The sequence below is a fragment of the Trachymyrmex septentrionalis genome, unplaced genomic scaffold (genome assembly GCF_001594115.1).
Source record: "Trachymyrmex septentrionalis isolate Tsep2-gDNA-1 unplaced genomic scaffold, Tsep1.0 scaffold136, whole genome shotgun sequence".
In the NCBI taxonomy this organism is placed as follows: domain Eukaryota; kingdom Metazoa; phylum Arthropoda; class Insecta; order Hymenoptera; family Formicidae; genus Trachymyrmex; species Trachymyrmex septentrionalis.
The window spans coordinates 129,271-156,854 of NW_017304503.1; the positions used below are offsets into that span (position 1 = coordinate 129,271).

The 27,584-nt window shown below is 34.4% G+C and overlaps 2 protein-coding genes across 5 annotated transcripts in view; one reads left to right on the plus strand and one right to left on the minus strand.

Annotated features, from left to right (window-relative positions):
• LOC108757283 (protein phosphatase Slingshot homolog 2) overlaps positions 1-25,761 on the plus strand; it is a 136,817-nt gene extending 111,056 nt beyond the window's left edge. For all 4 annotated transcript variants that reach the window (XM_018501755.1, XM_018501754.1, XM_018501752.1 and 1 more), the window contains 4 exons: positions 18,312-18,506; positions 19,346-19,615; positions 19,958-20,514; positions 20,868-25,761. In XM_018501755.1, the coding sequence (XP_018357257.1) occupies positions 18,312-18,506; positions 19,346-19,615; positions 19,958-20,514; positions 20,868-23,098 (3,253 nt within the window). In that variant the 3' untranslated portion in view covers positions 23,099-25,761. The remainder of the gene's footprint in view (positions 1-18,311; positions 18,507-19,345; positions 19,616-19,957; positions 20,515-20,867) is intronic.
• Positions 25,762-26,115: 354 nt separating this feature from the next.
• Positions 26,116-27,584, minus strand: part of LOC108757285 — a 5,831-nt gene continuing 4,362 nt past the window's right edge. The window contains exons 6-7 of the mRNA XM_018501758.1: positions 26,928-27,122; positions 26,116-26,382 (exon numbers count right to left, since the gene is read on the minus strand). Coding sequence (XP_018357260.1) covers positions 26,236-26,382; positions 26,928-27,122 — 342 coding nt within the window. The 3' untranslated portion in view covers positions 26,116-26,235. The remainder of the gene's footprint in view (positions 26,383-26,927; positions 27,123-27,584) is intronic.

Consider the following 27,584-nt stretch of genomic DNA (forward strand, 5'->3'; position numbering starts at 1 on the left):
ATACAATGAGCTATTTCTTAAATATATATATACAGGGTATCTCAGAATTACCGTCAAATATTTCGTGCGCAGGTAGAGCGAACTAAACTAAATCGAAAAGTCGTTTACGATTTTACAATGTTCGCAATAATTAACAAGATATTAATTACTATAACACATGGATCAATAAGTCCCGAGACTAACAATGAAAACAACATTTTTTTTGCAAAATTTTTTTTTATTCATCAACATAATCACCTTTTAGGGTGATACATTTCAATACCATGTTTATAAAAAAATTTATCTTTCGCTTCAAAATAAGTTTCAGTTTCAGCGATGACCTCCTTATTTGAGCCAAATCTTTTTCCCTGGAGCATTTTTTTAAGATCAGCAAAGAGCCAGTAGTCACTGGGGGCTAAATCTGGCGAGTATGGGGGGTGGGGAAGCAGATCAAAGCCCAATTCGTTCAATTTTGCCATTGTTTTCATCGACTTGTGGCAGGGTGCATTGTCTTGGTGAAAAAGGATTTTTTAAACAAACTACAAAACGACTTTACTCTAACCTCGATAACTCAGCTGTTTCTAGTCCGATCGACTTAAAATTTTGACACGTTTCAAGCAAAGGTTAGTACTCTAGAAAGACGTGGTTACTGGTTTACTACGAGCGCCATTTCTGGGTTAGTCTCGGGACTTATTGATCCATGTGTTAAATCGCCGAATATTGGTCTTTAATAACTTTTTACTCAAATTGTTAATTTTCTCAGAACTCTTTTCTCTATGAGAAAATATAGAAGATAGAAACATACTTATAAATCATCGATATAAAATATGTGGTTGATTCATATTTTGTAAGTTTTTGACAGAATTTTCCTTTCTTTTGTCGCTACAATTTAAAATAACGCTTGGTAGATTAATCGAAAAGATTTCGTTGCCGCACTCGTTGCCGCCCGCATTTTAGTGCAGACCGCGTGCTTGTATCATGCGCGTTTGCACGCACGCTTTGAGGGGCACGCTTTACAAGGCCGTGATATGGTGTTTAATGGAATTCGTCTGTCGTGCGCAGACGGACGAGCGATAACTTGATTCTCCCGTCCGCGTCAGTTGACGGCCGTGTTCTCCAGATAACAGAGGCGCGGATTCGAGTTCCCACGTTATCTCATCATCAGCCTTACACCTCCCTCGGTTTTATTATTACAGCTCGACGTCTCTGGATTTCTATTCGAAATATAACAAAAGTAAAATGTGGACTTACTGTATAAATTCAGTTGCATGTGCGATACGCACTGGTGCTTATTAAAGTCATTTTTCTTAAATTGACATAAAAATACATGTTTAATATAATATAAAGGTAGAGAACGGATTAAATCATGAGATGTTAATACATTTTATCGTGCTGTTAAGTAAAATCTGTATTTTATAATTTGAAATATTTGCATTTTACCTTTACACATATTAAAACAGTAAACAATGATTTTAATAAGCACCAGTGCGTCCAGTTGAGTTCACTATTAGTTTACTTAGAGTAAGTTATAAAGAGGTAGCGTGTCAAGCTATTGATGTCTTCATTTTTTTTATCTCGTTTTTAAGTGAGAATCTATTCCTTCACACGTTGATTGCGAATATACGTATATCAATTCTATCTCACGTCCGACCTTACGTCTGTCACCGATATGCGATAGCTTTTGAAGCAGCTATCAGTGCTTCCGCCATCTCCAAGTCTCGGCTCCGTCTATTGTGGCTTTGTTTTCTCTGCCGCGTATCGAGTTTCCTTTGAAGGGGCGTGCGTTGGGGGATAACTTTCAGAACTGATAAAACAGAATGCGCGATAACTTGGTTGCATCGCTTTCGTTTTGCATAGTTTTGCATAACCATGATAACACATTGATATCGACGACATAATGATGAAACCCACTAATTCGACTATTAATGTATTAATTAATTGCATTATGTCCCCTCTCCACATGTAATGCCGATTGTTCGTACCTTTTCTGTTACTGCTTTCTGTTCCAGTATTTCCGTATTTTATTATTTACTTTCTCCAACTATTAGTGTTTATATAAAAGAAGATAAGATTTTAATTTATAAAACAACTCTTTGATAGAACAAGTTGCCTGAGATAATTAGTTATATAAGATAATTAAATTGGTAAATTAGCTTGGAAAGTCTTATACTTGAAAAGATAATTAAAACACAAATGTAAAGCTAATGATAAAATGGCCACTGATGTCAATTGAGATCATCGTTCCAGTTGGTTTCCGTTCTAACTTCCGTTCTAAGGCTTAATTCGCTTATAAAACTTGTCACTCCCCGCGGTAGCGTGTTTCCGCAAGAGCAATTTGTCTTTGGTTTTAAGCCGGTTACGTCTTTTTCGTTCATTCGCCGACTCATTTTAAACGTTGAAAGACAAGACGGCGACAAAAGGTCATTTAACAAGATTGGTTCCGCTTGGAAAGCTGACCGTTATTCCATTGTACTGGTAGTCTTCGACCGAAGTAGAGAGATGTCACCGTATATCTTCCGTTAAGTACGATCGCTAGAAGTCGATCTAGCTCGGGAAAGCTTAGCCGCAAGCGTTGTCTTGTAACTACGCTTCCTATTTTAGCGGCTTTTTAAAACCCGTTTTAAACTGTCATTTAACTTCGTACTCGATCTCAACGAACAATCGGTAAACGATTTTCTGATAATTGCTCCAACAAACGTAAATAAACGAAGGCACGCTTTTTATTTTCAGTATAAAGTAATCTGAAATATTCACGAACTAATTGCAATTAAACCTTCAAGAAAGAAAAAACAAATAAGTAAATTTTGCAAACTTTTTATTCTTATAATCTTTCTCTTCTGCGTGCTTACGTAAATTGCTGCGGAAATTCCCTTGCTTTTAAAGTCATAAATATTGGTGCATCGATTATCGATATGAAAACTGGCTTTAACAGAGCTGGAGCTAGATCTCCAGTTGGTTGCATCTCAGTGCTCGGTGCAAATCGAGAGAGCAAAATATCACGAGAAAATCTCGCAGAATTACAGGTCTTAGCGGGTTGCCGGGGTCTCTCTTCGCAATCAACAGAATAGCCATGACTCGGATACGCAATGACTGGTCGATAGAAACGAAAAGTGCAGTGCGCGATTCGCCATTTAATTGTTTTCTACGGTTCGGTGCGTATAGGATCCGATGGAGACTGCATGCGGAGCACTGGTGCACGGGTGTCTGTGAGATCCCTATCGGCGACAGGCCAGTGGTAACGCCTTAACCAGGTATCCGTTGATGTCACCGTTGTTCTCACCGCGCTCCCGTGCACATCGTGCGGCATAATCATTTCCATTCCTTTCACTGTTGTCCCCGCCATTTGAAGAACAGGTTGGTAAGACGCACTTGTAATTATAAATTTGTGTAATGTCAAATTACACCCAATTTCAGTTATTTTTTATAATAGGTTGCCACTACTCTTGCTCAATATGTCATTAATGCAAGTAAAATATATATAATGCACTAAAACAATTTTAACACTCGAGAAAGTGTATTAAATTCGATTTAGATTTAGTTTATTATTATATGCACTAAGTGCGTATGTTAATGTGGACTTTGTTTATGTATTTTATGAATTATAGATATCAGCTTAATAAAACACGGAGAAAAATGTGGTTAAACCAACAAAAATTCTATCGGAATAGCATTTTGGTAAGGCTAAATAGAATTTCTGATTATGTTAACTAGAAAATGGTTATAATAACCCTCCGGAAATGTTATTTGGCTTCACCGAAATGCCATTCTGGTTGGGTCTTTTTGTTTAATCAGAATATTTTTTTCAGTGAATCGTAAAATAAATTGCAGTAAGAGAAATGTTACGTTTTTGATGTTATTTCTTCTATAGTGATCATGTTTAAAAAAATCATAAAAGATGCCATTATTGCTATTTATTAATCGTTCTAACTTAAGTGTTGAAATAAATTAACGAATTTGTTTAGTTTTAATTATTGAGATATATTTAGATATATTGAGATATATTATCGAAAATTAATAAAATGCATAAAAAAATAACATAATAAATATAAATTAAATTTTGATATGCAGTAATTTAATTTAATAAATTTGAAAAACTTTTTACGAAAATATATTATTTAGAACAAAATAGATTTAATTATAAAAAGAAAAATATTATATTATCACGAAAAATTCTTTATTTTTAACAGCAACACGAGATTAGTAAGGATAATAGAGATTAATTACAATTTCTATGTTTAAAGAAAAAGAAGGAAAATAATTATATTACCGGTATTTAAAATAAATGCTGTTTTGAATTTTAATTCTTTATTATCACGCCACGCGTATCTCGAAGAAAAATGTCACGAAGAAGTTGAAATAGCTAATTAACATTCCCGGCAAAGGATAATTGAGAGGTCATAAAAATAAGATACAGGTTACTACCGATATCTAGAGATACATATCATTTAGATACAGTTACTATGATTAAGAACGTAATTAAGCGTATCACGATGAAGCGCGAGTATCAAGAGTAAAAATGCAAATGCGCGAAGCATTCAAATAATCTTTTGGTTTCTCTGCTTAATTATTATTATTGGAATTCTATTATAGAACTATGCACATTAAGCGTTTTTTTTTTTTAAAGAAGCACACACTATACTAAATATATAAAGTAAATGTAGAAGTTTCTCTCTCTCTCTCTCTCTCTCTCTCTCTCTCTCTCTCTCTCTATCAAAAATGGTTAACTCATCTGGTTTTTTAAAGATATAAGTATATATATATATGGGAAAACGCGTCGGGAATGTACATTCAGGTCGAAGTTATTATCGAGGCGTGTTCAGGATCGTGCGTGCTCAGAATCGTTCAAAACGTTCTCTGAGAAATGGAGTATCCACGGCAAATGTTGTAACATCAATGTAAAGAATCTTTTTCGATTCGAAAGACGAAAATTCTACGTCCTTTTTATTCTCTCTCTCTCTCTCTCTCTCTCTCTCTCTTCTCGATTCAAATAATATAAAAGTAATATAATTTCCTTCAACTGTTACAAAAAAAGCTCCTTCCTTTTCGTCGTACACCAACACATATACAATATTTTCTATCGATTTAAATTATAATTCGAAAGCACGATACATTCGTAACATTATGCATTGTCGGATTCTGGAGAAAATATATTGAGTACACTACATATTTTTCTCAAGATGCCTTGATTCTTTAACGGATCATGATTTATGAAGCATTGCGATGCATGGTTAATAAAATAGGCAAAAGTATGTATCTTCCAGTGCTATTTACTTTTAGTACTGCAACTTATCGTTGCCTATTGATGATTTCGATCTCCGACTCGCTTTCCAATTTCTGCCATGCGATCCAGCTTACAGGCTGGATCGGCATGTTCCTCAAGTGCAGTGCCTTATTTGTTCAGGACAACAGGATCGCGGTCGATCGCGGTCTCGCTTCCACACGAAATGTCTACGGCTATTACGCGTCGTAAATAGTGCAAGCCGACAATGCCGAAATGGATTCACCGTCGCCGGCACTTTCGCGATAGCCCTGTAGATCTCGCGGAGGAGGACTCCACATACTGATTTCCGTAACGATTGTTCCACTTTTGCGCATCGACCGTAAAGAGATTCATCGTGGAGGCCATCCCAACCGCAAAATAGGAATAATAAGTCCGTAACAGAAGCCGAGCGAATAATCATCCTGTCTTTACGACACCTCGCAATGCACTTTCTTCATTCTCAATGTGGATAATGCCGTTCGTTTCTCGAAACATTTTACGATGCAATCACGTTCGGGAGGACTGACTTTTAGTCGTCATTTGAACAGATTGACGTCTGTTCAACATTTCTTGTACATGTAGTGCCTAGAACTACGATTTTTTTTCATGTACTTCCTAATCGACTTTCAGCTTTCTTTCCATGAAAATATTTGTGATTTCTGAATTACAAATGGTTGGAAATTGCTGGCTCTTGAAGAATTAAATTCTTCTCAAATGCGGAAATAATTTTCACCTATTTCTTTAAAAAATAATTTCCACGAGTTTTTTTAATCACGGATTCGACCGAGTTGACGGACTTTACTGAAAAGTATGCAATGTCCGTTCCTGTTTAGATCTGCGATAGTATGTGTTACGCTATATGGTAGAGTGCCTCTTTGATGATGTTGGATTTATTTATAATTAACACGCGACGCGTCATACTTTTCTAGAATCGATATTCAACAATGAGTCTTCCGTTACTTATTGTTATCATCACGATGCGACGAGTATCATTAATCAGCAATGTCAGATTCGCTTTGGCAAGCGAGTGCTTCTCGTGCTAAACGAGTTTAACATATAGACGAACATGATAAATCGTCTTCTCTTTGCATCAGTCTCTATCCTAGGCTATGGTAAAATTTTAAGGGAATCAATCATTATCGCGATATTAAGTCAGCTATATTCCGTTTGAAGCACACGATTTATCTTCGCGTGGCATTCGAAGTGCGTAAAGTACGATTCTTTCTTAACATTTCCCAACACGTGTATTTAAAGAGTATTAAGTAAATTTAAGAGTCATCGAAAGCGCGATCAAGAAAGAACTTCTTGCACTTTCGTAAAGTCATTATGTAACTTATCCTCTAGGATAGGATATCATCTGGCTCTCTACTGAATCAGCTCTCACTATATTTATTATTGAAAACATCCTTTTCAGTGAGAGTTGGTTCGACATTAGAGCTAGAGTAGTATGTATAAATTCTTTTTACATACAATTAATTGTTTAATTTTTATTTGTTTTAGTAATATTTATTATACTCGTATGAGTAAGTTTTTACGTTATTTTCTGATGTTTTACTTTTCTGATTTTTTAAAATGCAAAGAGATCTTTTTATAAAAATGTATCTTTTTAAAATTGGCAATTAATATATAGAATCTGTAGATAATAATCTATAGAAAAAAATTGTAAAGCAAGATACTTTTATTGATTGATTTATCCGTCATGTTTCAACTATAAAATGCATTGAATTCTTTAAAATGACACGACGTTTGTAGCGATCTGTACTTCGTTTATAAAGAGAATAAGTAGGAAAACTCTTTGTATTCCGCTCGCAACGGTTCTAAATAATTCATGGCTGCCTTTGAGAACTGGTTATAGAGGGAAATGCAGCAGGTGTATCTCGACTGCTTCAGCAAGGAGTTGCATCTGCGTTTCGCGATGGCGGGATAACCAGACAGGTTCCCCTCATTGTTCCATTCTCGAATGTTCGCTCTCGTTGTATCATTTGAGAGAAGCCCTCTCTTTTTTTTATTAAAATTTTATATACTCGTACTATGCAAAAACGAAGCCTATTAAGATTTTCCTATTAAAATTTTTTTTTAAATGGCAGGTGTCTTGCCTTTAATGTGTTAATTATATTTTAAAAACAAAATGGCTGTTAAAGTTACTGATATGCTGTATAATAATCGACAAAATATCGAAGAAATATCTTAATTTAGCAGTGTTATTCAAAGAGATAAATGAAAATAATTATCTCTAATCACATATGAATTTAAATGTATATTATAAATCTTCAAAGGTTTAATACTTTTATGCATACATGTTTTTTATATTTACATTAAGTGTCTGAATTCTTAAAACTGAATTTTTTACCAATTTATATTGTTGCAAAATTATAGTCTAATTATTCTTGTGTGTTATAATATAAGTAAAATTACAATATAATTAATGTAAAATTGGTTTTGTTATATTTCTGCATTGTAATATTTGTTAGCATTAAGAAAATTCTCTCCGGTTAAGATGACAAGGTGAATTCCGCAGTAACGAGACAGAAATATTTGTTGACGGATGGTCGGCCAGACAGTACGTTTTTGTAAGCAGATCAGCCGGTTTTGTTCCAAATCGGGACAAGCGTGCGGCCTCGCAAATTCTCAAAAGAGGGACTTATAGCACAGGGTGTCACATATTTGTACGAAAGAGACGAGACATGTCTGTTCGATCCTCGTAGGGGCGACTCTGTAGCCTTGACAAGAATAACTCAGGCAAGGTCAGTGCGAGAAGAGATACGCTGATATCCGGTATTCTCTATATGATGTTCATTTCTCTACCTGTATTTCTGTGGATTTGGAGCTTTTAGAGAAATTCTACCTACTCTTTTGTCTAACATCTAGGAATCTTATTAAATAAGCCGAATATTGTATTTACGTGTCACTATAGTTTTTATATTTTTATTATTTTTCATACTATAATAACTATTGTTGACTATTTAGCAAGATTGCTATTATGTAAACAGAACATTTTAACAAATTAAAAATAATGAGGAAAAAAAGTTTGAAAAAGTTAAGATCTTACAAAAATTGTGAGAAAAAAATATTATTAAAGTGATAGCTAAATGGGATAAAGCATTTGATTAATTATCTGCTTATAAATTAATTTTTTCGTTACAATCATTTTAGATTTTTTCTGCACGAAAATGTTTATGAAAATCGGATTCCAACGTGTGCTGAACTTTATCATGAAATAATTTTATTTCAAAATAATAATGAAAAGTAATACAAACATTGTATTTTTCGAACTTTCAAATTATTTGATTTTTTTTACTGAAGATATCAGCTGAAAATGACAATCCGATGATCTTGATTCCGTCGTTGTAAAAAGATGTACTTGCAAAAACATTTATGCTCGCCTACGGCTGCAAAATAGCGCATGTACACGTCTCTCGTACGCAATTAATATTCATCTCGTATAATTGGCTATGTTACCTACTCTGTGATTTTCGCGGTGACAAGTTGTGAACAGGAGATATATGAACGGTCTTTTTTGGCCGATGGCGTAACTAGATGAGCATGCACCTCAGGCATTTAATGATTAAGTGTTCCTCTCTTTTTCTTCTTTTTTTTTTTCTGAAAACATGCCGTATAAACATATACTTTTTCTCTTACTTCTTAAATATCTGTAATACGAGTTTATTACTAGATAAAGGAATTATATTAAAAACTCAGTAAATTAATGTTAAATTTGGTCGATCTTATGTTGTCCAAATTTTCAGATCTTTCCTAATAGATCATAGTACTATGATTGGAAATCGGTTAGTTGAATGTTAATCGATGCGTGTTGGCGATGACATCAACTGGGGATTCGGAGCCTCTCACACGATCGACCCGTAACAGCTCGTTTCACCAGGCGTTCCATTTATGTTCCACCGATGACGCGACTCATTACAATTAACGATGTCATGCCTAGCGGCTCAGTACATCTCCCGCTGTTGTTCTCGCCGGGTGGTCACGCAAAAGCTTTCGCGGCCTTAGATCAGACGAGAACTCTCGATCATTCCAAGAAGTGTGAAAAGTACCAATCTTGAATTCCGAATGCGTATAGTAACAGTGCAATTTGCATAACTGCAGACGTACGTAAGATGTCTTGAAGGCAACAAGTGGAAAACATGAAGTAGTGCGGTATATAAAAAGTTATAATTACAAACATATAATCTCGAGTTAGTGTGTAAACAGCAAGTAAATTCATTAACGGTACGTCTCTGTAATTATTGTGAGATTCATCTCAACTTCTAATACCGAAGTGATAAAATATGATTTTATTATCAAAACGATTTCAAAATATTGTTTGCCTTTATTTGGAATATCATACTTTAACACAGATAATGAAACTTTATTTCTGTAAATCTAGAACTTTATGATATAATTCTTTAAAATCTATATATTATCTTTTACGATTTAAAAGTTAAATGTAAAAGATATCTTTTAATTAAATTATGTGACAGTGCAAAAAATTTGTACATTTGTGATAAGCACAGGATTATTTTCTTTAAAAAAATTCAGACTGTGTATTTTTGCTGCGTTAATTCATCACTCTTAGATATTGGTTCTTCTGCTCGGATCTGAAGGTGGCTATTACGTAAATGTTTAATTATAGTATACCGAGACTCTCGTCGATGTTCATCGTTTGTTGCGTAAACCTTTTCTAACCGTTAATTGACGCATAAAGGCACACACACTTCCTACGAGTGGCAAGACTCTGTGGATTTTCTACGTATTGCTAAGAAAACGGAAGTAGTCTTATCTAATCGGTGCCGAGTTGGCACGGAAGGGAAACCGTTTCTTGCATGATATTTGCTACGCTTGAGAAAGTGGTACGCGTTTTCCAAACACTCGTTGCAAAAAATTGCTTTAAGCTCCTTAGCGAATCAGTAAAATTCCGGACGTGACAAAGTAAAAATCTAATAACGTATTCCGAGTAATATTTTATAATTTTTTTTTTACACTTTCTTTGATTTTTTAACTTTAAATCACGTTATTTTTAAGAATTATGAGGAATATAGAACTTTTCTTACTTACTTAGATTATTTTTAAGAATATATGAAATATCAAAAATTGTTATCTAATTATTTTCTTGAAATCTTGAATCACAATGTAAAAGGGAGGAGATTTATGAACAAGTTTTGCAATCAACTATTGCTGCGGAAAAAGACTTAATTTTGAGAAAAATTGATTCAGAATTGTTTTCCCTTCTATTTTGCGTAACAGAAAATTATTAACGTTAGTTAATAAACTTTAATAACTTTAATAAACTTCAAATGTTTTACAAAATAAAAAATCTTGTTCAATTTATAATTTATATTCTTTTTATCTCGTTTCAATGTATTAAAAAATATTCATCAACGAGATTGTTTCAACATAAATTAAATGTATTAGTATTGTATATAAGTGTGGTGTAAAAATTGCAACATGCGAATTCACTTGGTTGTAATCCGAGGCGCCTGACACAGGTATCGCCGACCCTTAGCGAAATTAATCTGCCCTTCAAGGGGTTAAGATATTGTGAGGCAGGGCTATTATCTGTTTCGCGTGAACCATTGCAAGAATTTAGAAACGAAGTTCATTACTTGCACAGCTACCTAACCAAGGTCAAGATATCAAAAGGCCAAGATGTTGCCCAGAGGTCTCTTAATAATGCGGCTTCGCGATCGGTGGAGCAGATAAAATGAAGAAAGAGCAAAACGCACGTTTTCTTATTGTCTGCGAATAAATTGCTGATCAAAACGTAGACCGATTTGGAGAGCATAGATGCATAGATGCGTAGATAAAAAATTTGTTTTTTGTTGGCATAAATCGGTATTAAATTTTATCAGTTAAATTTTATTGGTTGCTTAACGGAAGTGAAAGATATAGTATATAATATAAAGATATCCAAGAATATCCTGCTTTGTCTGATTTATAAAATTTAAGAATTCAACGAATGTCCAAACGTCAATAGATTTTAACTATAAATTTTGTCTTATTTAAAAAAAAAATTAAATAACATTGAACAACTGTATTGTTTATTTTTAAATAAGTTCTTTTAGCTAATATTTGTTTAAAATTGCTAAAAATTACAAATTGTATAAAAAATAATTTTACGTTAAATTTTTACTAAGAGATGATCGAATAGTCGTAGAATGTACGCAATGCTTGGAACATCGTGAATACGTTTTTGATTTTCCTTGTTGATGCGTGATGTCTCGTACGTCATAACGTACGCGACACATGGAAATCAGGCAGACACGGGTGTTCGTTGTAAAAAGAAGCTTACCTTCGAGCTGATTATTCATACATACGGTAACTTAGTCCATAAAAAGAATTTTGATTCGTAAAATGGAATATATTTTTCATAATATAGTCACTGAAACTCTTCTTATTGTGTTATTTTTGCGTGTGTGAAAGGTCGCATTTTCATTCCTTGATTGCTTCTTCCTCCATGACTGGCATTTCCAATGCATTTAGAGAACGTCATCATTTTAGCTCAATATGCCGTTATATTCTCTGTTGCAACTTCATATCCTGTTTCATTTCCTACATCGATTAAACATTTTTTTTAATAATCAATTATTTATATATTATATTCACATTTAAAATTAATATTTATATTTAACATTCTTATATATGCAAAAGAATAAAAACTGAAATTTATTTTTAAAAGATCAACAAGTATTCGGAATTTCTGTTTACATTTTTATTTAAATTTTATCGAAATCTTAAGGAATACAATGTTAAAAATCAATGTTTTGTGATTTTTAAAACAATATATCATATTGATTCGCAATTACTATAAGATTATTTATGTAAATAATTTATTAATATTTAAAATATTAATTAATTTATCTATCCACAGATTCTTCTAATTTGTCCATGACTTTCTGTTTGATTATTTAATTCTGTCAATCAAAAGAATAATAGCCTGAAATATATAGTCAGATTTTTATCTTTGGATTTATCCATTATATTCTATTGATCAAAGATATATTACAAAAAAATAAGTTTTTTTTAAAGGTAAAATCCGGTAAAATCTCTTTATTTTTAACAGGATTTGACAGAATTATTTTATCTTCTTTGTCTTTTTTCAGAATACATAGATTTAGTTATTTTCTTACAGTCAATTTACTGTTGCCAAGTTATCACGTTTGTTTCGCTGCATTATCACATTTGATGCATAATGCTTCGCATGCTATTCCAACAAGAATTCTCTCTCCTCGAAGAGTACGTAATAAATGAAGCATATAGAAAAGACCGCAATGTCCATCAACCCGACTGTTAAATAGAACATTTATCGTTATCACACATACGTCTTGTTGGTGAATTTCTTTGTTATCAAGAATCGAAAGTTAGCACTTATTGTACATCCTTAACTGTTTTCTACCATCGAGTTTATACCAGTTTTCCTGGTAGCAACTCATAAAGCCCACCAGGGGCCGACTTCCTAGACGTTGGAATCCTTGGAATTTTATAGCTTTGATTTCTATGGCAGTTTTTAACGTATCCTGCGTATTCGCGGAAGGAAACTTGCATAGAGAATTGCTAGAAGTATAAATTCTCGCCATAACTTACTCGTATATCTTTTTTAATTGAAATTTTATTTCGTCGATTCGTTTAAACTATCAGGAAGAAAATTACAGTAGAAAAATATCTATAGTTTTTTTATATTAAGACTGACTCGAGGTGTATCTTAAAGTTCAGGTATCTGTTATAATTATAAGAATTTCTTTGTAAATCATATCGTAATGAGCAGTGCCAAAAGTTAAAAGATAAAGGCTAATGTTTTATGTCCTATTGTTTCATTTACAAAAAAGTGAAAGTTTTTTTCTTGTCATCTTTCTGTCACAAATCGTTTCCATCATTAACATAATGGGCCTGTTCCTTATTGATGAACTCTCTGAACTGGTATACACAGTGGAATAAGTTGAAGTGAAACAAACCATATTTCTTTCAAGCTATTGAAGTGTACCATGTGTATCAGTTCAGAGAGTTCTTCAATAAAGAACCTTATTATAATTGATGAAATATTGATTTGGAGTTAAAGTAAGATCAGGCCAATCCGGGTGTTAAACAAGTATTTTAAGTTGTTGCTGCATTGAAAGTTATTTATAACTCAATTTGTTTTATATCTTTATAAAGAACAAGATGCTGTATTACCTACCACATCCAACGCGTGTGCTGTTGAGATTGTTATCGCAGCCCGCTCTTTGAAAGTAACAAAAGACGGGCACTGCAATTGCTAGAGTAGATCGAAGACGCCGCGAGGATCACCAAGACCTCCGAGTGCGTAAAGCCAAGCTAATCGACATCCCGTAAGTTTGCGTTCCGATGATTCTGCCGAGAACACTGTCAAGTTCTTTGCAGTGAAGAGGGGTATATCTTCGATCACGCTTTCTTCTTATGTGACGGCACTGTCATGGTTGAGTGCCGACGGTAACGACGCTCGAGGTTTCTTCATTTCTTAAGACGGTCGCGCGTCGTCAGGAGCATTTGTCAGATGGTTTCTCGCGTTATAGCAAGACGGAAAAAAAAAGAGAAAAATCCTATCAACTTTGATCTCGAAAACATTCCTATGAAATGAGTGAGCAATAATTAGCAGAATAAAAATGAAAAACTGTTGATGATGTTGAAAGGTAGGATAGATTTCATCTTAGCAATACTTTAGCATTTTTTTCTTATAAGTATTAAAAATTTTAGAATTAAAATTCTTTGCAATCGACAGAATAAGAATAAAAGATTGTATTAAATGTAGAAGAATTTGACGAAAGGCGGTGGATTTATATACTTAATAAAACTTTTTTATAATTTTTTTTATATTAAACTACATTTAGAAAAATAAAATATGATTGTAAAGTTAAAATTCTGTTCCAAAAACTCCAGATGGAAATTCTGTTCCAGAAACTGTAAGTTTCTTGGTTTATCGAAACGGTTGTGGGTGGTCAGAAACATTTGTCAGGTGGTTTCTCGTGTTACAGCAAACCAAAAGAAAAGAGGAAAATTCCATTGTGATCTTGAAAAGCATTCTATAAGTACGAAAAAAGCAGAAGAATAAGAATGAAGAATTGTTGACGATATTGAGAAGTGAAGTCGGTTTGATCATATGAATAATATTGTATCTTAATAATTCTTTAATTCTCACAATTTTTTTTCGAATGCCTATAAAAAATACCTATAAAAAAATAAAACAAAAAGAATTGTTTAAATTAAAATCCTATTCCATTTGCAGAAAAGTAGCAATACGAAAAAATCTTTATTATAATACAGTTTAAACTCAAAATGGAAATTTATAATGAAATAATATTGCTCGTGAGGTAATAACTAATACTTTTTTAAAATTTATATTATTTATATTATATTATTTTTATTAAATTTGTATCATTCATATTATATTATTGTTATTGAGTATTGTATATTAAATTGCGTGTTTGTATCATTTTTTTTTATTTCCGTAACAAATAATACGAGTTAAAAGGCACATGTATGTATATACTTTAAGTATCACGTCAACATGACGTCAATTTAAATTGACATTTTTTCTGCTTTTGAGATATAGAATTAAGCAATATGGATTCAGCTGTTCGAGGAATTAAAGTTTTTGTGTAATAATTAATATACGTGCACATTTATACTATACTAATCATACACTGATACGATATTAGATAGGTCAACGGGTCTTTGCGATTTCGTTGTTTGTATTGATTAATCTCCGGAAAAACGTGAAACTGAGTCTCCAACTGTATATGTGAAACGTACACGTTGCACGAAAAACCGGTTTGAGATTATTATAGAAGAACAGGTTGTACACTGTCTGAACGAAACTTTGCATATATATATATATATATACATACAAAAAAGAAACAGGGAAACAAGACTATCGCGATTTTTACGATTACTTTATAATTTTGTTATTCAAAATATATTATTAAATACCTTGAGACCACTCACTATCAAAATCGGTAATTTTCCAAGATCTATTCTTTGTTATTTTTTCAAAACTTGTTACATATTGTTTGAAAAATAATCGTGTAAAGTTTTGGTTATTTTTGAAAATTTATTAGAGTATTTAGAATTCTGGACGATATATATATCTCTCTCTCTCTCTTTAGAAACAAGTTATTGTATTTTAAATGCACTATTTATGTGCGATTCGGACGAATGATTTTATAGGCGAATAAATCTTCTTTTGATGCTTCAAGAATGAGCTTTGCAATCTGATATAAGACCTGTGGAGGAAAGTCCATCTGGGTGATTATATTTTTTTTGGTAATATTATTATTATTATAGGTGTGTGTAGGCAAAACGTGGAAGAGGTATCATGGATCAAAATCTTTATTCTTTTTCTCTCTCTTTTTTAAAATAGGACTATTGTAATTTAAAAAGCATGCGAGAAAGTTCTTAGAAATTTGATTTATTACATTTGAGAAAGTATGAATAAAAGATTAGAGAATCCACTGATCCAAAAATCCATTGATAATTTAAATTGTATAAACGATACATGAGTTATAATATAGCGTTTTTAGATTTATGTAATATATTTATATACGAATGGATCTTCACATAAGAGAGATATCAGATAAACACAGAATATGTTAATGTAGGGAAATCCTTTTCCTTATTTGAATGAAGAAACGATCGACTGCATCCACTATTTATCAATTTGAAGGAAACCGGATAGTAAATACGGCTAGATTAAGGACAGAAAATGAAATACTTACTTTTAAACATTATATTTAGAAATATTTTATATTTGATTTATTAATTATACTATTAGTTTATTAATTATTTTCTTTTGTTATTATTTTAAGTTTAATTTATATCTATTTTGTAAAATAATAGGAGTTAATTGCGAAATTCACTTTCATGTTTTTTTTAAAATCTCTTAGTACTTTATCGTTGTGAAATAATATATGATAACTGTTCGAATTACTGCCACTTTAAGCACATAGTTGTGATTGATATGCTTATTTAAAAATTTCTTAAATATATAAGAGACATCATTTTTTTATTATATTAAAAAATTTTAATATACGCAAGATAAAAGCAACAAGCTCGAAAATATACTAATTATTTAAATATAGTGAAAAAAATCACATATTGAACATATTACTGCCAGTCTTTGTTTGTACTGGCCCCTTAATTACTGCTGCATGTACCTAATATCTACTCCATATTTACTGCCCGTATACATTGTATTAGATTAATTTGTCCGAATTGATCTTCTTTAGCATTCTAAAAATATATACATTAATCATTGTACAAATAAGAGAGAAAAAAAATATCTTTAAAATATTATATTATTTAATGCTTGATAGCAATATTTACCATATCGTTCTACACTAAAACTATCTACCTACCACTTCTTTAGTCACAGATGTCAAAGTTGATAGTAATTAACGCATTGGTACAGATGTTCACGCATAACAGGACTTATTTACTGCTGACAGTAATGCAGGCTTAAATGATTGTCCCTGATGCTGCTATTTCAATAAATTAAATTTAAAAAGTAATCCATCACTTTTTTATGCTTATTTTATTGAAATAAGCATTGAAATACGTTAGCTTGCACTTTCAAATCATGCAGTTCTCCTTCCTTCACTTATAATTAGAAGAATATGGAGTTTGCATCTTCAACAATATTTTTAATTTCTTTAATTATTCTACAAATATAAAACATCGAATATCTTACACAATCTTATATTTATATCACAATCGTAGTTTAACATTAATAATATTTTTAACATATAACAATCTCATACTTTTATACTAATACTACAATTGAAAAAAGCAATAATAATTGGGACAGAGCGAACTGCTTATTTAACAAAAGTTGTAATTAAAATCTACAATAAAGCCAAGTGATAAATTAAAAATTGCATATACTGAAATCTTCACGGAAAGAATTGTTTTTTTTTAGAGTTTACTCTGAAAATATAATAGTCGTGGAACAATATTGTATTTCGAAGAATTTTAATGTAAATTTCTTTTATTCATTAATAAAACTACAATAAAGTAGAAAATAAGTTGATTAATTGTACTGAAGTGCATGGTAAAAATCTTTAAAATATTGTATTGTATCACAACTACCATACTTTCAGGGTAAATTTTAAAAGAAAATGTCGTATCCGTGTCGTAATAGCGCGGTTCGGGGGTCTGAATGTTACAACGAGATTGCCCCTACTTCACTCTAAAACAATGAAATACAAGATCTTAGTGGCTATTACCTATTCCTTACTCATGCTATTTATAGCGTAGAAGGGATTTTTCGAGGTTCGCTATTACGAGGTTCCAGTGTATATTTTAAGAAAATTTCCGACGTCGGTTTATGTCATTTTTTAAATAAAAAACAATCTTATTTTGAAAATTTATATTAAGACTTAATTGATGTTTATTTGTTTTTCACGACGTGCTTCTCATAGTTTTAAGAAATTTAAAGCGAAATATCATTGCTCCTATTCTTAAACGTTGGCTAATATTTTTTTACTCGATGCCTTACGCAGCAAGCATTACGCCGTGGGAACCACCGTTGAATGGATTTCAGGGCGAACGGGAAAGTTTACTAGCTATGGTAATTTCGAAGGGTTTACCTGCGAAGCAAGAGATTGACTCTCGTTGTTCAACATAATCCGGAACACAAAGATATTTCTTGTTAAACCACCGGCGTTTAGAAAGTATACTTACTTTCTTTGTTCCTTCAGAAGATCGTAACTTTCGTCGATTTCCGAAGATGCTGATCGCCGCTGATCGATTTACTTTTTTATACATTTGCAAAGAGTATCACGAAGTAACTGTAAAGTTGCAGTAGTAGTGACTTAACTAGCGTAACACACACACAAAAGAGAAAAACGTAATTTTTCTGAGAGAAAACTAGGTCACAATGAATAAACAACAAGAATGTCGCGAGTATTAGTTACAATGAAAGTTTTCCCAACTAATTTTCTTTAAATCTAAAATGTGGCGCATTTAGACCAATTCGACAATGATATTACTTCTTTTCTTACAATCAGTACTTCCGATTATCTTTCTTATAACATCCTCTTCTCTAATATCTTTTGTATTTTTTCTTTTCTAGGTCGGCCTTGCAAACATTGCACAAGGTGTCCGGTAAGGCACGCGAGCAAAACTATTTTCTAGGTGGACTGTCGCATGACTGGGTCAGTTACTATGAGCAACGGATCGAGAGCGATCGCTCGTGCCTCAACGAGTGGCATGCCATGGACAATCTGGAGTCCAAGAGACCACCGTCACCGGACAGCGTACGCACCAAGTGAGTCTAGTCATTTTTATGACGATCCTCTTAAAAGCGGCTTAAGAAATAAGACAGTTATTCAGATGCAATCCGATAGCACTTTTCTGATGAAATTGGCATAGTATCATAATATCGATTACTTTTAGAAACCTGCTCTTTCAGGAAGTTGTCCTCTTGCTGGGTCATTTCTTAGATATTCAATTTTTAATACCTTCAATACATATTACACGCCTCTCGAGCAAAATCGATTCGCACAGCATATAAGATGACCCAAGAAACAGCTGGCCACTGCGAATTTAGCTTGGTATCGTGCCAGGGTGGTTTGTTGATGCGCCTTCCTCGGTTGTCTGCGCCGCATTGAATCGCACGCCCAAGTGGAGCATAACTTCATAGCCGTCTTTCAATTATTTCCAGTTTCTACGTCTGCCTCCCCTTTCAAACTAAACTAAACATTTTGAAGTATTAGGTCATTTCGATCGTTGAATTCCAGTATTGCGAAATTCTGGCGTACACGTGGAAAACTGTATCCGAAAACTTTGCAACATTCTAATTTGATCTCTTTGTTTGCGTTTATGAGGCCACTTTTAGTATTTTTGCTCTGTAATGAAAATTCTTATTATATCTATAAATACGGTAATTATAAATTGATGGAATGAGTCTACAGTTAAAAATATGTATCTATGTTATATATTATATGTTATATGTTATATGTTATATATTTGATATGAATGATATGAACAGAAATATAATATAGCGATCGTTTAGTGATTGACAATCATTTATGGATGTATTTAACTGATTTTGCCTGTCTGATTAATCTGTCACGAGATATAAACATGGATGTTTATGTAATATAGGCCCAGGGAGAGAGAAGAGACCGAACGCGTGATTCGATCGACGCTAAAGGAGATCATGATGTCAGTGGATCTTGATGAAGTTACTTCCAAATATATTAGAGGTCGACTCGAAGAGGATCTCGACATGGACCTCGGGGAATTCAAACCGTTCATCGATCAAGAGATGCTTACCATACTAGGGCAAATGGATGCGCCAACCGAGATATTCGATCACGTTTATCTCGGGAGCGAATGGAACGCTAGCAATCTAGAGGAACTTCAGAAAAATGGGTGCGTTATATATCTCATTACGCGAATATTTTTTACGTATTGTCACGTTATGTCGATTTTATTGCTCGTCATTTCTAATTGTTACAACGTGATATATTTCTAATATTTTAACTATCTATAATTTAATTGTTTCTTTTATTATTAGATGTAAAATTTTTTAGAAATTTTTAATAAATATTTATAAGAACAATTTTTATATCTTTCGTATTTAATGAGAAAAAAAAACTTTAACTCTACATATTATAATGTTGAAAATTTTATCTATAGTATAGAAAACGTATCATTTTATCTTAATATATTTAAATATAATTGTTAGTTCTAATCTTTTTTATACACTTTCAGTGTAAGGCACATCCTGAATGTTACTCGGGAAATTGACAACTTTTTTCCGGGTATGTTCACGTATTTAAACGTACGTGTATATGACGATGAGAAGACGGATTTGTTGAAGCACTGGGATAATACATTCAAGTACATTACTAAGGCTAAAATGGAAGGCTCTAAGGTGTTGGTGCATTGCAAGATGGGAGTGTCCCGTTCTGCCTCCGTAGTGATAGCATATGCGATGAAGGCTTACAACTGGGATTTTTCCCAGGCGTGGAAACACGTCAAGGAAAAGCGCAACTGCATCAAACCTAACAACAGCTTCCTCCTGCAATTGGAAACGTATCAGGGTATTCTAGATGCGATGAAAAATAAGGAAAAGCTCCAGAGATCCAAATCTGATACAAATCTGAAATCTCCCACTTCCACAAAAGATCAATCAAAAAAGGAAGAGAAATCAGATAATATAGAGAACAATATGCGGGAGGTTTCAGGCTCGGAGTTGAAGAAAACTAGCCAAAGACCAAAGAGTTGGTCGCCGAATGTCAAAGTTGCTGAGAATATGTTACCTTCCGGTATGTAGCTTTACTATCTTGACGTTTCTAATTAATTGCGCTTTCTTAAACAAAGTTTTTAAGAAACTTAAAGTTAATTTTTTGTTGAAACTATTATGGTTTGTTTATGTATTATAGCTTGAACGTTTATAACTTGAACATGATATCGTTATGACAGAAAACATAAATAAATAAAACCTTATTTTTTATTTAAATTTTAATAAATTTTAATAAAATTTGTTATAAATTTTGACAAATAATTTATATTAATAAATAATTAAAATATGAAATGTGGTAATTAAAATTACAAGTTATGTATTTTATTTTTGTGGATGTAGAAATTTGTATTACGTTATGTTTTTATAATGTTTCAGTTCCCTTGTCGCAGTCATTGGAAAGTATTGATAAAGCAGGAAATACGGAAGTTACTCGAGAGGATCTTCTTCGTGGCTCGAATCAAAAACCGGCAATAGAACAGGAAGCTCGTAACGTTCTAATGCCCTGCGACAACGGACAATCTTACAGCGTGTCGCAGAATAAAATAATGCACCTACCCGCTCCAACCCCTGGCACTCCTAGCGTAAAGAATAGGATTAGTAAATTAGAAACTCAGGGACAGAAGAGGAAGGGTCTAGTACTCAATTTAACTAATCAATTTGAAGCGGCTAGCAGTAAACCATCATCGCCAGGATCCGATACGGACGTGAAATCTCTGCCTCAAAGTTCGACTGCGGAGGATAACGCGAAACCAATCGAGAACGGTCATTCGCGTTGCGAACAGTCGCAGGAAACACAAGGTATCACGGCTTCCGTTTCGAGCGGTCTTTCCGAAAAAGAAACTTGGGATCCCGGTGAAGAACAAAGGGAGAAGAGAAAAGAGATGAGTCAGGAGTCCACTGAGATCAACGATAATAGTGAATGTCTAGTCTGGACTGCGTCCGCGGATGCAACATGTGCTGATTTGTGTGATGACAATAAAATTGACAAAGGCATGAATGTAGAAAGTGAGTGTAACGTGAGTGTAATGGCGGATACGACGATTGCAACGTCGGTCACATCGACGACGACGACTACGACGATGACTACGACGACGACGACGGCGTTATCGACGTGTCATGATGGTTTAGGAAAGAAAATAAAAAAGGACGGCGATCCATTCAGCGCCCAACTCGATCGAGTATTTGATCGTGAGGAAAGACGGGGTGAACCTGTCACAAGAGAATCTCCGAGTCGGCAAAGTTCTTGGAGTAGTTACGACAGCGCAGTAGTTCTTGAGAACAATTCGGTGCATAGCTCGTGGGCTACTTTGCCGTCGAGAAACAGTTCCTGGGGTTCTTATGACATGCGGCCATCCGATCTACTCGGATCCAGTGGTCTGTTCCCGTATGACAAAGAGGAAATCCCGTGGCATCCGGGGACGGTAAAACGTACTAAGCAGAAATTGGAGGAGAATACGACCACAGGCGAGGTAAAGCGCGTGTGCACGCAGAGCTCAACGACCGCCGACGAAAAGAGCGATAGGCTAACTACTGAAATAGACTCGGTTGCGGTCGATACGTACAATCCGATGCTGTTGCATCACATGCCATCGCCGACACCGCGAAGAAGGGACTCCTCGCCTACTCAGGAACATAATCTTAAAGTAGAAACAAATAGAAACTCGCCGAGCCCAGTAGGTAGCATCGACATCTCCCTTACGTCCATGCGTCAGATTGGAAGACTATCTACAAGCGCTCCTGCGCCGTCCTCCCTGCCCTCCGAATCCGATCTGCCTCTATCTCTGAGATCTTGCAGATCAGAAAGCGAGACGTCCAGTCCATGCGTCGTCAACACTACCCAGTGCCCTTCTGTAAAACACCATAAAATGGTTTTGGAAAATCTCTGCAACAAGTCTGTGTTCAGCAAGCGCTGTCTCTCCGTCGATGATTCGCCAGAAGCAGAGTGTCCACGTAGCACGTCTGGCATAGTAAAAAATCTGAAGAAAGAGTTCGAGGCGAAGTCGACCAAGCTGGAGAGGAGTCCCGAGAACACGTGCGAGAACGAAAACGCGTCGGTGACAGCACGACCCAAAAGGGACGTGAAAATTAGGAGTTTGCCCTCGTCGCCAGTGATTCCGCACAACGAATCCAAAATCCAATCGTCGTCCAGCGTTGGCGAAACCAAAGACAACAAGCATGGCAGGAGGAGCAAGACAACGCCACCGTCATCGCAGGATAATGTGGAAGATCTCTCTGTTAGAGTATTGGTGGGGAAGTATGAGGTTGCCAGGCCAGAATCCAGGAAGAGCTCGGACGTCCAGTTGCGCGCGCACAAAGATAAGGATTGGGACGCCATGGAGGTGCATCCGCCAGCAAAATCGAAGATTGCGCCCGAGTTCTCGAGGAGGTCAGCGCCGATTATGATCAACAATCACTCTGCACCATTGTTCAACGAGACGCCGGAAGCCCCCGGCAGGCCGCCGGCAGTACCTTCGCCTAGCGTAGTCATGGCCAGCGTAGTGGCTAAAGCAGCTAGTAAAAAGCAGCAGCAACATGGTAGAACCCATCCCCTCGCTAGGTTGCAGGTCAGGCCTAGGCACAGCAGTCCCGTTTACAACACCATGTAATACAAGAGGCGACGCTCTTTTGTTTTCGCTCGCGGATTCTTAAGCGCAACACGAGCGCAGCGCATCTAATTCGGACGAGAGTACTCATGCGATCACGTGAGTACATCGCCGTGATGATGAAATCGTGTGATCTCTTTATGTTGGCGATGAAGATTGGGTTTTCGGAGCCAAGACGGTTGCGCCTGTTGTTCTAAGAGTAGATCTTTTTTTCGTTGTACTCTTTTTTTCGTCGTTATTGCTACAATATCTCGTACAAGCGTTGTCCTGGTCACCGAGAAAAATGATTTTGTCATTTCGATAATGTATCTTATTATTTATAAGACGATACTCTCGTATAAGTGTTCGGATTTTTTACTGCGAATTAACGACAGGCGCTTTATGTTCCTTCTCGTCAACGTGTTTCTTGGCTTGACGTTAGTTCAATTATTTTAAGCTGGAAATGCAACAATCACGAGGCTGCGCGTCGAGAAGGGGGTCAACGTAAATTCAGGAAAGGATAATTGCGTCGTTATTCTACGTCACTTTGTCGTAAGTTAGTGGAATCAAACATGCGTTAAATATGAAAAGTAATCGCGTATTGTGCGGGTGACTTAACGCGAAGGACGGCATGAAAGTTTTAGTTCGCAAGAAAAGAAGGATAAAAGAAAAAGAACCGAGTGCTCAGTCAGGCTGTGAATGTAAGGTCTGAGCCTCGGGCGTACGTTGACCTTTCTTCTGCTTCGCCTTCTTGATCTTTTCTTTTTTTTTTTTTCGTCGAACGACGTTATCGCGCGAGACGATAAATCTCTGATCTTTGAAGCTACTTTGTCGATTTTGTCGTAACGGGAAAAGTTATTATATGACGAGACCTCGAGATAATGTAATATTAAGCCACACTATTAGTAATTTATAGGTGATAATGTGATGTAGAGTGATGTACAGTGCGAGAACACGATGTAGCGAAGTGTGTTTTCTGTTGAGCGACTGTTTTCGGAAGCATGAGTGCGTACGGAAGGGGGTACCGAAATTCACGAGCTTCTAATCGTTTCCGAGGTTTAACCCCGAAAATAATTCCTCCTGATCTTCTGTATCAACGGCCATATTTTACATGAGCGTGAGAGTTAATACAAAATTAGTTAGTCGAAGGTAATAATGTCGTAACAAGTGGATTAGATTTTTCTTAAATTGTAAGATAATAATTTAGATTGTACGTATATCGTCTCTTATTGAGGAATGTGTCTTAGGTAATTTCAATTTTAATGAATCAGATCTTGTTAGATATCATTGAGCTTGAGACTTGCTGCCTCACGTTTAGAATATATATGGATTGCATCTCTGCTATTTATATATAAAAGAGCCTCTTAGGCTGAAACGATCGTTGTTCTCGCGAATGTAGGTACCTCTCTTACTCATTAATTGTTATTAACTTGCTCTTTGTACTCCTACTATTATAGATTGTCTTTATCTCGATTAATTCAAATCGGTTGATCGTGTAACGCTTTTCAACGGCTGACGATGCAGCGATAATAGTGCATCAGAAACTCCTGCTATTGACTCCTGTAAGTAGAGAAGATATGATGAAATAGCGGAGATGAATATGTTGATCCTCATGGGTGCATGCGCGTATTGTATTTCTTCATCGATCGACCCTGGAGCACATTGTATCTAAGTGTCAATATTTTTTTAAATACATATCATCGACTCATCATTAATTTTGTAAATCACGCGCGTTTCTACCGCGTTGCGGGATTTAGTTAGACAAAAAAGGAAACCCGATTTATCGCGCAAATTAACGACCAATTTTATACTCTGATGTACTCTGACGAATGCGACCGCTGCTAAGAGGCGCTTCGCGAGCGCGTCGCGATTATCGTATATAAATATATTTTATTACAAACACATTTCTCAACCAAATTAGGCTCGTTGATCGTTTAGATTGTAGATACGGGCGAAAAATGTCCTGGAATATAGTAGTATCCCGAATAGTCTGTTGGATCGCACCTAGAGATTAAATATCTACTTATACAATTAAGTACAATCTGATGCGATTTAGAAGGAGGAGGAGGAGGATCTGTTTTTTTCTCTGCGATGTCTCGTAGCCGGAGGTGACTCGTCCCCTCTTTTTAAGTGCGAGTGTTGCGAGAAGCGTAGTTTTAAAGTCTCGAATGTTGCCCAGCGTAGTCGACGAGTTTGGAGTATACTTGAATGCACAAGATATCCAATGATTCCCGTATGGAATCCAATGTGGGTCGGATATCCGATCACGTTAATCGCCGCAAAAGTATTATGAAACAGGACGTGTCGTCTACGGCGCGAGTACCGAGAAAAGAAAAAGAGGAAAAAAAAACGCGATGCGCTTTCTGCTCTCTCACCGTGTTTGTGCGCGAGCAATCTTTTTTCTACACCATGTCGCTTGTCAACCGATGGATTTGCTCGTGTCAAGTAAGTTTGTATTGTCACAAATCGATGTGCTCAGTTTTAGTAATTGTCTCCTGACCCTTCATACCCTGTTCCTTCGACCGCTCCAATCCGCCCCTCGTCTCTTAAGTCTTGCTTAAGTGTGTGCGTTCGCTCGATACGAGAACTTGCTGTCATATGAGAAATGATGATAAAACCGTACGTTGTTCTGTATAAATTTTGTACTATAGTTTGTATTAAATAAAATACATTGTTTATTGCTTGAGTACACGTGTTATTCCTTATGGGGAACATTTTTACGGAAAACAAAGAAAACAATCGATTTATTTATTATCTTTCTCTCTCTTATTATTTTATTTCATTTTAACAGTATGTTATATGCATCACTGCGATATCATATTTTAATTTAATTTGTTATAAAAAGAGAAAAATTAAATCATATCAAGCTAAAATAAGCATTATTATACAGAATGTGAAATATCACTTTATTATGTTTTTTTTTTAAATATCTTACTATAATCACAGACATCAAAAGAATTATCTTACTAAAATCTTACACAGGCTAGATATTTACAAACATATTTTAATATTACATACGTCATATTTTAACAAATGTAAACCAACTATATTTTGGAAACCATTTGTAAAGTAAACAATATATTTTTTCAAGCTTTAAAGTATGAAGTAATTACGTAAAAAAAATACATATATGCATATCAAAGATAAATGTCACAAATCAATCAATCAGGCTGGGCATCTACTTCGAAAATCGTTGTTCCGGCACAAAAAGCAAATTTTGGAAAAATCCGTTTACTGTATTTCGATTCTAATGGGCCCATATCCAAACTATACACACCGCTCCTTAAATTTCTGATCTGAACTACAGTCTGCAGAAACAAAGAGCATATACTTACTGTTAAATTATTCTGAAGTAAGAACAATGTAAAAACGGTTATTTTATAGAACAAGAATGTATACGAACATTTTGCATTTAAATTAGATCTCAGAATTTTCATAATTTGATAAATTCTTTAATTTTCCTTTAATTATATCAAAATATCTAACTCTCAAATCAATATCAATAGTTTTAGAATCATAAATAATTATATGTATAATTATAATCAAGAAGTTTATACATACAATGAATAACTTTTGTAAATTAAATTCCTGATAAAAGATCTAACATAACATTTTTTTCCCGAAATGATGTATCTGCTATATCATTATTTGTGAATAATATTTCTATATCTCACCAATATCTCTATCGTAATAAATTTTATAAATACAATAGTAGTGATAATATGTTATAGAATTAAGTACATTAATGATGCTCAGTGATCAATAATCAACATTCACATATTTTATGACATGCAAAATATGCGATTCTATTCGTTTTAGGCATTAAAATATTATAAAATTCCATCGGACTTACACTATGAGATCGTAGATCAACAATTCTGAAGAGATTAACATCGCAACCACCGCATGCAATGTACATATTTGTTACATATTTTCCAACGTATAGTAAAGAGGAATAACTGTCTGGTTCTACAGTGGTAATCAATTTGCCGCTACCGTAATCCCACAATTGTATAGGATTGTTCCTCTGCCAGGAACAAGAAAGGATCTGTTATTCGTAAAAATCTGTAGTTAAAGACGTTATAAAAACTTTTATATAAAAACAAAAATTTATTTTATAGGGTTTTCGAGATTCAAACAACAATAAAATATTAATATATAAATAATAAGAGGCATTAATGCAGAGCGTTAATTGGAATACATATATTATCAATAATTTTACATTAAGTATTGATACAAACTTATTGAACGTTTCGATTTCCTTCAAACCATCATCAGCAATGCCGTAGATAATTTACCATCAATGTCTTTACAAGATACATAGTCCATCACAGACATTGATGGTAAATTATCTACGGCATTGCTGATGATGGTTTGAAGGAAACCGAAACGTTCAATAAGTTTGTATCAATACTTAATGTAAAATTATTGATAATATATGTATTCCAATTAACGCTCTGCATTAATGCCTCTTATTATTTATATATTAATATTTTATTGTTGTTTGAAT